The sequence below is a fragment of the Populus trichocarpa genome, chromosome 6 (assembly GCF_000002775.5).
Source record: "Populus trichocarpa isolate Nisqually-1 chromosome 6, P.trichocarpa_v4.1, whole genome shotgun sequence".
Classification (NCBI taxonomy): Eukaryota; Viridiplantae; Streptophyta; class Magnoliopsida; order Malpighiales; family Salicaceae; genus Populus; species Populus trichocarpa.
Window position 1 is genome coordinate 17,534,713 of NC_037290.2, and position 15,430 is coordinate 17,550,142.

The following is a 15,430-nucleotide window of genomic DNA, read 5'->3' on the forward strand; positions in this document are numbered from 1 at the left end:
CAAAAAGTAGGCTCCATAAATGAAAACGTTGTGGTGGGCCCAACATCATGCCCTTCACGTGCGCCACCGGCCCACGCCATCTCCCCGTGGGCTCCGCCCTGTCGCACAGCACCTTTCCATGGTGGTCCATCCCCACCACTTCTCTCCATTCATTTCAATGAAATTTATTTGTGGGACTACCATGTTTATCCACTACTACGCGAAGAAGCACTCAATCAACTATGGACCCATGAGAAGTTGATGTACACACTCGGTTTCTGTAGACCAAGTCATGTATCCTGTCCCAGTCCATTGAACAAATCATTTTACAACAGAGTCTTTATAGTGCCAAGTTACCATCTAATCAAGGAGTTTTGAATCTTTTCTTTATATTATCTATGGCTAATTTGTACAAATATCTCATAATCTACGCACCGTTTTATTTTGATTAACATTTTAAACCAATTTTTTTTTCTTCATTTCAACTCTTAAACTCTAAGGTGTTTTTATTAACATCCATTTCATTTTAATCCATTAATTTTTTTTCTTAACGGCTTATTTAGGAAAAGGGATGAGAAATGAAGGAGAATGTGATTAGTTTACATGGAAAACATTGTAATAGGTGAAGAGAACTGATGAGTTTTAAAATCCAAAATATTTAGAAATAAGATTGATGTGTTTAATAATTGGTTAATCTTTTAGTTCAAGTAATTTGATTCATTCCTTTTAATTCAAGTAATCTCAAAATAATATGTATTATATCAATATAAAATACTGAAGGATTCGTGTGAGGTTTAAAAAAAATATTTTGACGAGTGTTGGGCTAAAAAACATGTTTTCAAATCCAAAACATAATTGGGTCTAAGTATAATGTCTGAACTCAATTACACAAGGGTGTTGGCACCCCAAACACCCCAAGTAATTAGGTCGATGCACAACACTTGGACCTAGTAAGGGGTGTTGCAGTGCCTAGCACTCTTAACTCTTGTTGGGCATGACACGCCCAACAAGGTGTCATGCCTAGCAAGGCTTGCTTGCAAGGCGTAACAGCATGCCCAACATGACTCAAGCCACTATGCTCAAGTCCATATATCTTGGTAGCAATTGGGTTTGAACGTGGTAGCCCGAGCCAAAGGGATGCTCTTTGGGATTTTTAAGGGATTTTTGTGGTTTTTTGAAGGGTTTTTTTAACCCATTTTATTTGGATCCATTAAGAACTATTTTAATCTTCATTCTCATTCTTTCCTATTAAAACTTCTCCCTTCTAGATTGGAGAGAAGGGTAATGGAGGGGAGGAAAATACTAAAAATATTTTGGACTTGAATTTATGATTATAGTCTTATTTTACTTGAGATGATTTATATATAATAGAGTAAGTTTTGATTTATATAATTTATAAAAATTATTAAATTTATTTTCAATCTACACTCATGTTAACTTTTTTTGTTTAAATTGACTAAATTATTTATACATATGATATGACTTAATATTATACTTAAGAGAGAAGCTACACATCAGAGAAAGGGACAATTGCACCCATTGATTTTTTGAGTTCTCCTTTTTAATCCTTATATTTTTCTTATCTTTTAAAGATCAAATAAAAATTATCAATTGCTCATCCTATTTTTTATTTTTCTTATTAATGAAAATTTTTCCCCTCTTAACTATTATACTAAAAATGACTATAAGGTCTATAGATTTGCTAATCATGATTGCGAGGATAGCTTCAGTGTGACATTGAGTCATGATGTTGATTTTATCGAGATAGAAGAGATGAAGAAGAACATATATGTTCCCCAAAACATGTAAGAATCAACCTTAGTTTTTAATGATTTTAGTCTGATTTTTTTTTTATTTTACATGATTTTACACAATAAATATATGTTGACACGTAAAATCATATAATTTTACAAGTAAACTCATGTTTGTAACAACTTTGTTTCCCACAATAGTTTTTTATGCACTCTAAGTGTCATTGGCAAATGATGTTTTGGTTCGAGTAGCTCAATCAATCTTGAGATCTTTCTTTCTTATCAAAACAAAAAAAAATTCAAAAAATTGATCCATGCTTCTATCAAAAGTTGAATTAATGGAAAAGTCGTACAGAAAAAGGGATAATAAAGAGGTAAAAAGAATTTCCACTCCTGACAGCATTAATCCTAGCAACAGCACTAAGAGCATCTCCAATGCAAATGCTATTTTGAAAAGCTAAATTGATAAAATAGCATTTTAAATAGTGTAAATATAGCTTTTTTTACCATATCTATTCCAATGAAAAAAAGCCATTTGAAGAACCATTTATATTGGAGTGGAAGAAACAAGTGTCTTATTATTTCTTAATAAATTTGATGTTATTTTTTTTTCCACATGTCTACATTTAATTGGTTTATTTTTTTAGTGGCCCCACTTTGTTGGTTTTGGCTCTTTAAAGAGATGTAGGAATAGCATTTGTGGAAGAGAAAAGCCATTTTAGCATTTTGTTTGGCTTTCTCCTTGGAGTGTGCAAAACAAACAAAGAGAAGCTAAAAAAAAATTCAAAAAATTGATCCATGCTTCTATCAAAAGTTGAATTAATGGAAAAGTCATACAGAAAAAAGGATAATAAAGAGGTAAAAAGAATTTCCACTCCTGACAGCATTAATCCTAGCAACAGCACTAATAAAAAAATACATAAGTTACATAGAACTTGAAGAAAAACCTTTTTCTTTCCTGTTATATATTAAACTATATTTGTTTCTTTCTTGTCACAAAAAAACCTAAGACAGTAAAAAAAAAAAAAAAAAGGAAATAAAAAGAATGCCTGCTTACAAATAATCCTCCAATGCAATATCGACTGGAACCTCATATCCAAAAATCATGGAGTAATCATCTAACTCATCAGATGTAAACTTTGGCATCCTCCAGCTTCTTGCAACTTCAGAGTCATGCCCACTGGTTAAAAGCTCTAACACCTACTCAGAAAGCAAAGAAAACAAGAAATGGGCTCAATCAGGTTAGTTGTTTGCCATTCTCAAATGGACTATGGACTTGTATATATATGTTCAGCGCATAATAATGTTACGCGCACCTCACTCATTGATGGACGCCATGTAGAGGATTCTCTCACACAATATGAAGCTGTTAGAACAACTCTATCCACTTGTTCTGAATCAAATTTCCCTTCCAGTTCTGGATCAGCTAGTTCCGTGATGTTTCCAGATTCCATTAGAGGCTTTGCCTGCACACATGTAAGCCATTTTAATGATATGAGAAGTTTCAGTTTAGTTTTTGAGACGGACTTAAAGAGAGAATCAAAAATCAAAACTAGAAATTGGGTTTGTCTCTGGGTAACATTTTGTTACTGGGATTCAATTTATGATCGTTTAAATTGTTGGATTTTGAAGTAGCATAGGATTTGGTAATCGATCAAGATAAGAATCCAGTTATCTCTACATACCCATAAGAGAAGGTTTTGCTTCGACGAGTCCACAGGCCTCCGGCCCGTTATGATCTCCAAAAGAAGAACTCCAAATGCAAAAACATCAGTTTTCTCATCCACAATTCCGTGCATGAAGTACTCTGGTGCTAAGTATCCAAATGTACCCTCAATTGGAATCACAGCATGGTGAGTCACCTTGTTAGGAAGCCATTTTGCAAGCCCAAAATCAGTTATCTACAGAAGAAAGAAATGCTTATTATCCTTTGAACCTTTCATTGGCTTTAAAAATTAAAGCAGTGATAGAGTATGCTTGCAACATTCACCTGCGGCTCATAATCAGGCCCTAGAAGAACATTAGAGGCTTTTATGTCTCGATGTATTATTCGGTGCTTGCAGCATTTGTGCAGATAATGCAGACCTCTAGCCACTCCAAGGGCGATCTTGTATCGTATTGGCCACTGAAGTGACTCACCTGTTTTACCTGATGATCATCCAATAAAAAAAATATCTGTCAAGTAAACAGGCATCATTTATTTCATCATCCATAACTGTGCTTCAAATCATGAACGATTCCTGTACTCAGAAATCTCGAGAGCTATTCTATTACTGTAGAATTTTATTAACACATGCTTTGCTACGACCAGCATTTCCTTTATACCTGCATTTTTCAATCCCTTTTTGAGTAGCATTCTAGAGTTATTGAGAAGAAAGTGCAGTAACTTATTACCGTGCAACGCAGATGCCAAATTTCCATTCTGAGAGAAATTGAAAATCAGATAGAGTCCATTTTCAATACAGCACCCAAGTAAGTTTGCTGTATTGGGATGGAAAACATGCCCAATAATGCCCAATTCCATGAGGAACTCTTTCTCTTTGGAAGCATCCCTGTTGTCCTTGGCTAGCATCTTTACCGCGATAGCTCTCCCGTCAGAAAGATCACCTCTATATACTTCTGAATACCCGCCTCTACCGACTATATTGTCTGATGATGCTCAAAGCAAAACAAACGAGCATTAGACTTGTTAATTAATTTCATCTGTGAGTCACTAAATCAGATAGCCTAGCACATGACCACGTAAGATTAGTGGAAGTTTACCTGGGTGGAAGTTATTTGTTGCATTGGCAATCTCCTCAAAGGTGAAGCACTTTAACAAAGGCTGCTGCTTTTCTTTGTTCAAAAAGATCCTATTTCTTTTTCTCATTGGTGAAGCAAAAATTGAAGAGATAAGTTTACAGGTAGATATTTGCTTCTTTGTCTTTGATCGGCCATTGATATTGGTAGCCAGAGGAGGGGACTCTGTAGTGCTTGAGTCTCCGAAACTTAAGGTATCATCTTCTGTACTGTGAGATTCTGCTTCAAGTTGATGTAATACAGTCCTTGGTGAAGAGTTCTGTTTCTCTGTTTCTGAGTTGATGTGATTGTCAATGGTGGAGGAAGTGCTGCCACTACGAGTGTTACCATCAGCGTTCTTGCTCAACCACCATGAACTTGGTTGAAGATTTTCTGCTATAAATGGAACATTAGATAGGTGTTCTAGATTAAGTTATACACTATCTACATGAATTTTCTTTTAAAGTAAAACCAACCTTTTATAGTTGCTGCATTCTTCTGTGGTTCACATTTCCCTAATGAAAGTACCGTGCAGGTTTCTGGGGCATGCTCAAAACAATACCTTATAACTTCATGCCAAGTTCTAATATAGGGAAACGAAAAAAGAGAAGTGTTTTATCATTTATGAGCTATAATATCAAAGCATAAATGAGATTCTCTGATTACTAATCTGGTTTTCTCACCTATTTGATCGGTTTCTCGAGCCACGAAGAAGAAGATAATCAGCCGAAATGGATTTTGCTTCCTCGATTAGAACTCTAGCAATATCAGAGCTAAATCCTACTCTAGCCTCCAAATTTATCTGAAAAAATTTCAATCCACTATAATCTCTAATTTCAATGATATTTCAGTAGAAAAATATTGGAACAAGCATTATTCAACATTTGACAAACATTCAGAAGGTTATAATGTTAAATACCTGCTTAGACTGGCATGTCCTGGCAAATTCTCCAAGAACAGTTATAACATGTGCTTTTGCTTGTCGAATCTGCCATTGTTTTTTCTTTATTAATTCGCGCTTCTTTGACTCCTCACCAACTGTTTTTAATCAAACATGCAGAACATTACTATGCCAAGTATAAGTAGAAGCAACGTAGGCTACTGATCTATTTGATAAATTCAACTCATTTAAACAGGACTTGACTTGAGCAAAACCATGCAACAATAGCGTTCACACTGGTAAACTACTCAGTTCATATTTGATTCAGCAGGAAATCGAGATGAAAACGCATAGATATACAGTCGAAGTCATAATGCATGGAGATTTATGTATTTATTCGTAGAAGTAGAACTAAAGATGCTGACCAAGAACATGGATGGCAACAATGGTGTCGTTTGATTGAGCTAGAACTCTAGTTGCCCATGAAAGGAGCTCAATGCTATGATCTGGGTCTAACGAGATGCCAATGAGTATCTTGGAAGCACCTGGAGGGATCATGTTGTCTCCAACAAGTTGGCCGACCAGATTGAAAGCTCTTTGAGCTGAGAAAGGAAAGGGTATTCAGTTATTTGCTCTGTTGACGAGTTCTGTCCATGATGGAAGCACAGGAAGCTTAATAACATGTAGAAGGGAGCAACAGCATGATTAAGGTTAGTAGAGTGAGGTGAGGACACATTGGCAGGCTCTCATTCCATTATTCTTGTATAAGAAGCATGGTATGCCCTTTACAGTGGCAAGAAGAGGAGTGATTAATCTCTCCAAAGAAATCTCTGTGATGGAAGAATTAAGTGGTATGGTTGGGTGCTTTGGGGTATAAGCAAAGGTGATGGAAAGTATTTGATATGTCTTGACATCTAAGCCAAAACTTCAAAATTGGCAAAAAAAGAAGAGCTGCTTTGATGGGTTTGGTAGGAGGCCAGGGGGGCTCTTCGCCACTCAAAAAGAGACCTGACCCTTTATCAAAACGTTCAGAAGAAACTAAAGGTTTCACTTTCCACATGGAAAGATGACAGAGAGATTCTTTGTACTTGAAGGACTGGGATAATGCATGACATTGACATGGCGACATGATCTGGTCTTAATTGTATACGATGCTTGCATATTTACAAGTAGATGTTTGCAAATCATTAGGCTTAATCTATCAATTACTACATTACTTTCAACTTTTTTTCTTCAATCAATTTCACACCTAAAAGAACAAAACTATTTGAATTTCATCCCTACTTCAAAAAAAAAAATCCCTCTTCTAAGAGCATCTCTATGATTAGGAAACAATACCACCAAAGTAGGATGAAATATCACTATGATTATCAAGACTATGTGAATCTTTTGCTAGAACTGAAGTGCTAAGATAAATGCATTTTTTTAAATTTCTTCCACAAGCATCATATAAAGTTAAACTAAAACCAAGTATGCAACCTATTAATTCAATCCCCTACCTTGTCCATAAAATATATATATATCACGTACATGTCCATTACGACATTACAAACTATTATGTACAAAGTAATGATCGATTTGTTAAAATTTATTAAGGAAGAGAAACTCAATAAAAGAGGACAAACCGTAAAAAGAAAGGAGAAATTTCATGGTGAACTTCAAATTCGTCAAAAGAAATTCTGTGTAGTCCATTTACCTTACTTTGCAGCCTTTTTAGTCTTTGTAATTTTAATTTTAGTCAAATAATTCATTTTTTTAACATTTCAATTCCTAAATTTCAGACAGGAAAGACAAAGTTGCCTACAAAAGATGAAGGAAAAAAAAAATTGGCAAATGACTACTTTTTGATGATGAAACTTATCGTTCTTAGTGACAATAAATTTCATTTGATGAGATAATTTTAATTGTGGGTATTTTTCTATAAACATGCCTATAAAAACATATCAGATTCCACCTAGATTTTTTTATTTAGTTGGTTTTGTTTTTTTAAGTGATTTTTTGGTTGGTAAGTGGTTTATAAAGATTTTTGTGATGCTTTTGAGTGTTTTTAGGTAAAAATACTTAAAATTAAGTTTTTAAATCAACAAATATAACTGAAAAACATGACATTATCGAAGAGTTTTTCATAACTTGAAGATTCCTTTTTTTTCATTCAAATTATTTTCATTTGACCAACAATGTAGCTCAAAGCAATTATCTAGTTACCTTCTAAACTAATATTCACTTAAATAGTTTTGTAAAAAAAATCATTTTAGTCTTTGTAATTTCTTAAAAAGTTATTTTGGTCCTTAAATGTTATTTTTTTAATTTAGAAGTTTTTTTTGTTCTCAAAGTTTTTTTTTTAAAAATGTATCCCTAAATTATAAAGTTTGTGCAATCAAGTCTTCGTATTTTATTTTTAAAAAATACAATTAGCAGGCATCAACCAAGTATAATGTTACTCACCCACAAGTCATATTAACAGGTATTTATTTTATTACCTGATCGGCCTTGGATATTTTTAACTGGTATTTATTAGGCCAGCCAGAAGAGATATCCGCTTCATACCCGCCATTGCCGTCCCTGTACAGGACTCCGTGTGTAAGGATGCTTGTGCCTCTGTAAGTCACATGATGGCCACATAATGGAGGCTTCACGTTAGCTTACCCAACCAGCTGCCGCTAGTCCTGTAACTTTAGTTCGAAGTTTCTTTTATGAAATAAAATTCCAAAGTAACTTTCCTTGCACATAACCATACACACAAATTTAAATTGATTGACTTTACAATCCATACAGCTCATAAAAATATAATTTGATTATAAAAAATTTCAGAATAATATTTTTTTAATATTAAAATAACATATTAAATTAATTTAGATCAATCCAGATTAACAAGTTAAATATACGACCCGAGTTTTGAGATTATGATAAGCTCATAGAAAGCAAATTAAAATAATTATGAAGCATAATTTTCAATCAACTTAATGTTGAAGGATGAAATAAAAAAAATTAAAAAATGACCTAAAAAATGACCCGAGTTAACCTATCAAACTCGTGACTCATGTCATAAGATTAAGATAACTCCATGGAAAGAAAAATGAAACAAATTGCAAATTTCAATCTCCAATCAGCCTAATGTTGAAGGATTAGATTTAAAAAATCAATTAAAAAAAGAACATAAAAAATGATTTGAGTCAATCTGCTAAACCCATGACCCGGGTCATCAAACCGAGATAATCTCATAGAAAGAAAATAAAAAACAAATGACTTGATTTAACCCAGGTTAACCTGCTAAATTCATAATTTTGGTCATGAGATTGAAATGACTCCATAAATAGCAAATCAAAACAAATTATGAAGCTCGATTTTCAATCATCTTCGTCGGATCCAATGTTGAACAATGAAATTTAAAACAATTACACGAAAAATAAGCCAAGTCAACTCGGGTTAACCAGTTAAGCACTATTATCAAGTCATGATGCCAGGACAACCTAATAAAAAGCAAACCAAAATAAATCATGAAGGCTAATTCCAAATCAAAACAAACATAATATTAAATGATGAAATTGAAAATAAATAAATAAATAATTGAGTCAATTGGATTAACCTGTCAACTCAATAAAAAGTAAATCCAATATTGAAGGACTCATGACCCATGTCATGAGATAAAGATAATCTATTTGAAAGAAAACAAAAAAATAACCCAATTTAACCAGGGTTAAAATGCCAAAACCCGTGATCTTGATCATGAGGCCAAGATATCCTCTTAGAAAGTAAATAAAAAAAAAATTATGAAGCTCAATTCCTAATTGACCTGGTATTGAATGATGAAATTGAAAAAAAATCAATTAAAAAAATGTCACAAAAAAATAACTCAAATCTACTTAAGTTAATCCATTAAGCACTATTTTCGGGTCATGAGGCTGAAGTAACATAATAGAAAGTAAATAAAACAAATCATGCAGTCTAATTCTCATTCAACCGAATATTAAATGATGAAATTGAAAAAAAAATAATTAAGAAAAAAAACTTGAATCAACCAGGTTAACCTGCTAAACCCACGATTCATGTCATAAGAGTATAATGACTCAATAAAAAAAAAATCTTATATTAAATGATGAAATTAAAAACAAAATCATTGATTGAAAAAAATCAAAGAAAAAAAAGCAAAGCACTATAATGAATAATGTTTTCTGATGAAGAATACAATAAAATCCCTTCTTTTTTAGTTTATAGTTAATTTTCTTTTTTATTTTATTTGATTAGCAAGAAGTAAAAAATAATTAATAAATAAATATTTTCACCACTTTTATTAAACCTGACCCATTTTCTTGCCCAATTAGGATATCCATAAAAAATCAGATTTTATTTGACCTCATCGATCTTGCGAGTCAACCAATAATCTGATTATTGATTTTTTTAAAAACAACATTATTTTAATTTTAAAAAACTGATTGATTTACATGAACCCAAATTAATTTATCTAATTTATAACTCAAGTTTTGTATATATCAATCACCACAAATCGAGTTTAACTATACTTTTATTCTATCACTGCCATGTTTTTCTATAAACATTAGTAATTCAGATGAGGAGACGAGAGAAGATTTTAACATCTTAACTCCATGCAGTGCATCAATTTAGATTGTTTGATTTTCAAATGAAAGCAAATAGAAATTCAACTATTTATCATCGATCGAAATAGACAGCCGGGTCCAAGAGAGTCGGTTCAGTGGGCTAAGCCTACCGATCACTGTTTGGAACCCCAGCAGGCCGATCCATCAGCTCTATACTGGATTGTTTGTATTTAAGTGATCATTAACCTTTTAAGCTTGGGCTGCGAGCTCTCTTGTAGTTAGGACTGGCAGATGTATTCGTGTTACGATGCTGTTAGAATTTTAAGTTAATTTTGGATGTGAAATAAAAGCATCTAGTATTATAAAATTCATTAATTAAAAAATAGAAAGATGATATTTGTATTTAATATAATAGGTTAATAAATATATTAATGATAAATAAAAAATTATAAATGCTGATTAATGATTAAAGTGAGAAATTATTTTTTCTAGTAATATGTAAAAGGACTTTTTCATCTTCAGCAAACCTACCTACCTATAAGTAGAAGATCCTTAGAAGGTATAGATACAAATAAATATATTTTACCTTCAGTATCCTTTCCATTTTATACACATTCTTTTATTTATTATGGAGATTTACTCTAGTTTGTTAAATACATATAATTTTTGTTTTTATAAATATATAATGCATTACAATTATTCTTTTTTTTATCTTTTAAAAAAATAGATAGATGTCACATCATCCATTCAATTATTTTTTTCTTAAAAATATATTTAATGAACCATCATCTATTTGACAAGTAAAACTATTGTGCATTAGTACATTTCTCAATCATATTTGATGATCAGAAAAGCAAGGTTTGAATTTTGAGACCCAAAATACTTATTTTTTCAATTTATTGTTGTTTGAAAACACTCTAAAAATAAAAACATCATAGGAAGCTCAATAACTTAATTTTCAATCCTAAAAACTCTATAATCACTTTTAAAATCAAATATCTAGCTAAATAAATAATAAAAATTACGAGCTCCGATCTATCTTCTTCTGACATGGTCACAGAGCAACTCCATTTTCATTTAACTTCTCTTTTCAGGATGAATCCATTGACCCCAGATTTGATTTTTTTGTGATCAGAATATAGTTGGATAAGCCTTTTCTCTCTCTCTGTTTTTTTTATGACTTTATCTCTTCTCTCTCAACATCTAGAGTCTGAAATGCGATAAAAATGAAGTTAAAGATCAAAATATAAAAATCTAAAAAGAATCAAATATGAAAAAACTAAAACTTAAGGGACCAAATCAAAGTTTTCTGCTCCTTTTGAATAGTGAAAATGAAACAACAAATACTATGTTATTTATATATATTAATTTCTTCCTTGTTCTTTTATATTTTTTTTTAACAATGATCTAAAATTTTATTTTGTAAAACCTATCTTTCTTTTATTGTCAGAATATCCTTTAGCATCTAGTGAACACAAAAGCATACAAATTGAAACAAATCTCAGATTAGAAAACCATGCCAACATAACTTCTAAGGACCAAATTAAGAAAATAAAGTTCAATAATCAAGATGGATATAACTAAAAACTTGAGAGACCTAGAAGGAAAAAGGGGTCCATGAACAGTGTTATGAATAGTAAATTGAGTGTAGATAAACAATAAATGGAGCAATACTGTTTTGCTTATCTCCACTATTGCTCCATTTGAAAAATAAAATTATCTATCTTTAAGCTAATTCCTTTACATTTTATAAACCGTAATCATTTGCAAATGACGCTTATAGCATATATTTTAAATTTGCAAATGATCCAATATATTTACATATCTGATGTGCTTCACAAATATATAATAAATTCCGAGAAATTGGAAACTTAAAAAAAATGCTAGTTATTAAATCTAAAATCTTATGCTATTAAAAAAAAATTTTAAGATTATTTTTGTCGAGCGTGCTTTTATTTATATTTATAGATTTGCAAACTATTCTTGATATGAAATTAATAAGAACAGATGAACAATATTAAAATCAAGATGCAATGTCTTTGACGATAATAATGTTTTTGAATCACCTTACACCTCAAACTAAAATTAAATTCCTCCCCGAAATAATATTAAATTTAATGTGCATTAATAAGAATATAAATTAAAAACAATTTTTTATAGTTAACCGCATGTTTTTTTTTAAGTTGCTTCATACAATTTGGAGATGCACCTAATCAAGTTATATAAACTTGATTAATAGAATATAAATTAATTAGATTTTGTCTTTTTTAATTAATTACTAATATACTATGATATTATTAGCCATAATATCAACTCACGCTAGCTAACCAGATGGCAATCCTATATACAAATGACTCTCTCTCTCTCTCTCTCATATATATATATATATATATATATATATTGAGCTTTTAGAATTCAATTTTTTAACTAGGATTTTATTTATGTGAGTGATCTCAATTTCTTATTAATCATAATTATAAAAAGTATAATAAATTTTTATTCCATGATTTTCTTAACCTTTTCTTATGTTTTGATTATTTGAATTCTTTTCTAAATTAAGATTTGACTACTCTTATTAAAAATTCATTTATTTTTATGTTTTAAAAGCACTTTAAAAAAATAATTTTTTTTATTTTTATATTTTAAATTAATATATTTTTAGTATTTTTTAGATTATTTTGATGTGGTGATGTCAAAAATAAATTTTAAAAAATAAAAAAATATATATTATTTTGATGCATTTCCAAGCGAAAAATACTTTAAAAAACAACCACTATCGCACTTCCAAATACCCCTCTAAATCTATCTTTTCCAATCATCTACATCAAAACTAAAAAATAATGTGATATTTTATTTAACTAAAAAATATATTATTTAATGGAACAATATAATTTAACAAGGATTGGGCTCCTTTTAAGTTAATTAGTACTAAACATGATGTTTCATGCTAAGTAAAAGAAAACCCCTTTGATTTCTCTTACATGAATATATAATACATAATGTTGGCACTAACCTGGGAGGATTCACACTAACTTCAAAGGAACTCAATCCGACAGAATCATATCAAGTTTGGTTTTTGTTTTGGATTCTTGTCTGATTGTTGCGAAGAAAAAATAAAGAATAAAGAATAAAAAAACCTCGTTTTGAAAGAGTACTCCCAAATCTTGACAGTGTGACGATTACAACAACTCAAGTATATGATATTCTCAAAGGTTATACAAAACAAGATGAAGCGGACAAGGATTAAAAGTGTCAATTATAAATATATTTTAACAGTAGCAACTTCACTACACCATTCCTTATCTCCTGCCATGGAATTTTACTTGTTCATGCCGACAAAGAGCTAGCATACATGTACTAACTCATTTCTCACATATTTTTTCCTATTTTCTTGCCATCTCCATGACGCTTATAAGGGTCTTGCATGTTTTGCACCTCCATGGGACCAAAAACTCCATACTCACTTTCCTCAAGACCACCACCATCATTTTCACCGTCACTAGTCTGGTCAAGTTCCAGCAATTCTTCCTTGTACTTGACACTTTTAATTCTTGTTTGCATCACCTTGCCTCTTGGATCATACCCTTTTAGCATGCTAACAACAACCTTCATGGTAGGCCTATTTTCAGGCTCACTTTGAACACATAAGGCCGCAACATTAATACTTTGCTTGAATTGGTTTTCATCAAAATTGCCTCTAAGTTTTGGATCAGCAAGGTCCTTGAACCTCCCTTTGGTTATCAATGGTTCTGCCCATTCTGTTACTGTCCTTTTAACACCACCAGGGAGCTTCTCTATCGGTTTCCTTCCTGTGACAATTTCTAGCAAGAGAATACCAAAGCTGTACACATCACAGCTCTCTGATACCTTACCCCACATGGCATATTCAGGAGCTAGGTACCCTAAAGTTCCCTTAACACGAGTGGTCATGTGGCTAACTCCTTCTGGGATTAGCTTCGCAAAACCAAAATCAGCAACAAGAGGCTCAAAATCTGAATCCAGAAGTACATTGCTTGCCTTTATGTCCCTATGAATGATGTGGGGTGTGACCTCATGGTGCAAGTACCTAATAAAATTGGAATGAATCATTTTGTAGAATTTTTGAATGGAACAGAATTTTATTTGGGTGCTCCAGCTAAAATGTTTCTATTTTTGGTACAAAAAAAGAGAGAGAATCTTGCTTTAAAATGAAAACTAGACTTGATTAAATCTTAATTAACATAGAAATCCTTATTTTACTATTGTTACATGGGTCTAGTTCAAACAATATTTTACCAGGATTGATATATATGACAGAAATAAATATGGAACAATGTATTGCAAGCTTACGCGTACAGCAACCATTGACAAACATTTTTAATTTCTACAAAATCTGCACGTGATATTTGTGGAAAAATTCAATTCATTTGGCTATGTAAATGAGAGTCAGATACAGGAACTTGGGAAACTTACAGTAGGCCTTCTGCTGACCCAATGGCAATCTTCATCCTTTTCTTCCAATCTAGCTGAACGTCCCCAGCAAAATGACCGTGGAGATGAGACAGCAAGCTGAGGTTAGGCATGTAATCATATACTATGAGCCGTTGATCAGTGCCAGCACAATAGCCCCTAAGGCCTAGCAAATTCTTGTGCCGAACCCTTCCAAGAACTTCAACTTCTACAGCAAATTCCATTTCGGCTTTCGAATTCATTGCCTTCAACTTTTTCACCGCAATCTTCATTTTGAAGAGCAAAATTAGAATAATGTCAGATCATTGTAACCAAAATAACATGTATAAATGCTTACCCCACATAATTATGAGATAAAATGAAGAAAAGATAATTAATAATTTACCTGAAGACCATCAGAAGTTCTACCCCAGTAGACACTTCCAAAGCCTCCTTCTCCAAGCTTATTATCCTCACTAAAACCATTAGTCGCTGTATGCAACTCCTTGTATGTGAATATCCTCCATGTATTGTTACCAGCTCCACCTATTATGTTTGTCCTGCAAAATCTCGCAATCCACATCAAAGTATATGTTAATCGAATACATCATTTACTTTTGTCAGGCATATCTAATGCAACTACACAATAACTCTAACTCATTAAATTTTCATCAATATTAACGATGGATTCTACGTACGCTTCATCAACCTTGTCGTTTCCACAGCAACTCAAGTATGAACCCATAGTTAGCACCAGGGAATATTTTTGCAAATTTCATTTGAGCTTCTCCAAAGGAGCTTCATCTTTTAAACAAGACAAATGGTAATGTGGTCATTTTCATTGCCATGCCAGCCGACTCGGCCGGCTTGTTTAACTTGCAAGGCTGTTTATATTATAAGGAGATGTAACCAAGTAGGGACCATATTGAATAAAATAAGTGAAAATTCAGGAACACCTTCAATTTATAGGGATCAGTAGTACTTGTTTTAACCATAAAAGCATATGCTTGAGTTCTAGATTGATCCGTCAACAAACGCAATGCAATTCACCTTAAAAC

General features: G+C 32.1%; 2 protein-coding genes across 4 annotated transcripts; both read right to left on the minus strand.

The window, feature by feature from the left end:
- Positions 1 to 2,076: 2,076 nt before the first annotated feature.
- On the minus strand, positions 2,077 to 6,358 carry LOC18100537 (probable receptor-like serine/threonine-protein kinase At5g57670). Of its 3 annotated transcripts, XR_008059413.1 has the most exons (11): positions 5,814 to 6,358; positions 5,428 to 5,546; positions 5,192 to 5,310; positions 4,985 to 5,091; positions 4,494 to 4,904; positions 4,125 to 4,379; positions 3,721 to 3,878; positions 3,416 to 3,631; positions 3,047 to 3,196; positions 2,650 to 2,930; positions 2,077 to 2,150 (listed from the first exon to the last, which is right to left on the minus strand). XR_008059413.1 is itself a non-coding variant. In XM_024603510.2 (10 exons), exons 1-10 carry the CDS (start codon positions 5,944 to 5,946, stop codon positions 2,784 to 2,786), a joined length of 1,812 nt encoding a protein of 603 aa, XP_024459278.2. In that variant the 5' UTR covers positions 5,947 to 6,358; the 3' UTR covers positions 2,533 to 2,783. The 3 variants fall into 3 exon arrangements, 2 of the variants coding, with proteins under 2 accessions (XP_024459278.2, XP_024459277.2); XM_024603510.2 differs by lacking the exon at positions 2,077 to 2,150 and having other exon boundaries at positions 2,533 to 2,930; positions 4,494 to 4,901; XM_024603509.2 differs by lacking the exon at positions 2,077 to 2,150 and having other exon boundaries at positions 2,533 to 2,930.
- A 6,765-nt stretch (positions 6,359 to 13,123) lies between these two features.
- Positions 13,124 to 15,213, minus strand: LOC18100538 (PTI1-like tyrosine-protein kinase At3g15890). Its single transcript, XM_006381784.3, has 4 exons — positions 15,071 to 15,213; positions 14,779 to 14,932; positions 14,397 to 14,659; positions 13,124 to 14,010 (listed from the first exon to the last, which is right to left on the minus strand). Exons 1-4 carry the CDS (start codon positions 15,115 to 15,117, stop codon positions 13,314 to 13,316), a joined length of 1,161 nt encoding a protein of 386 aa, XP_006381846.2. The 5' UTR covers positions 15,118 to 15,213; the 3' UTR covers positions 13,124 to 13,313.
- Positions 15,214 to 15,430: the final 217 nt, after the last annotated feature.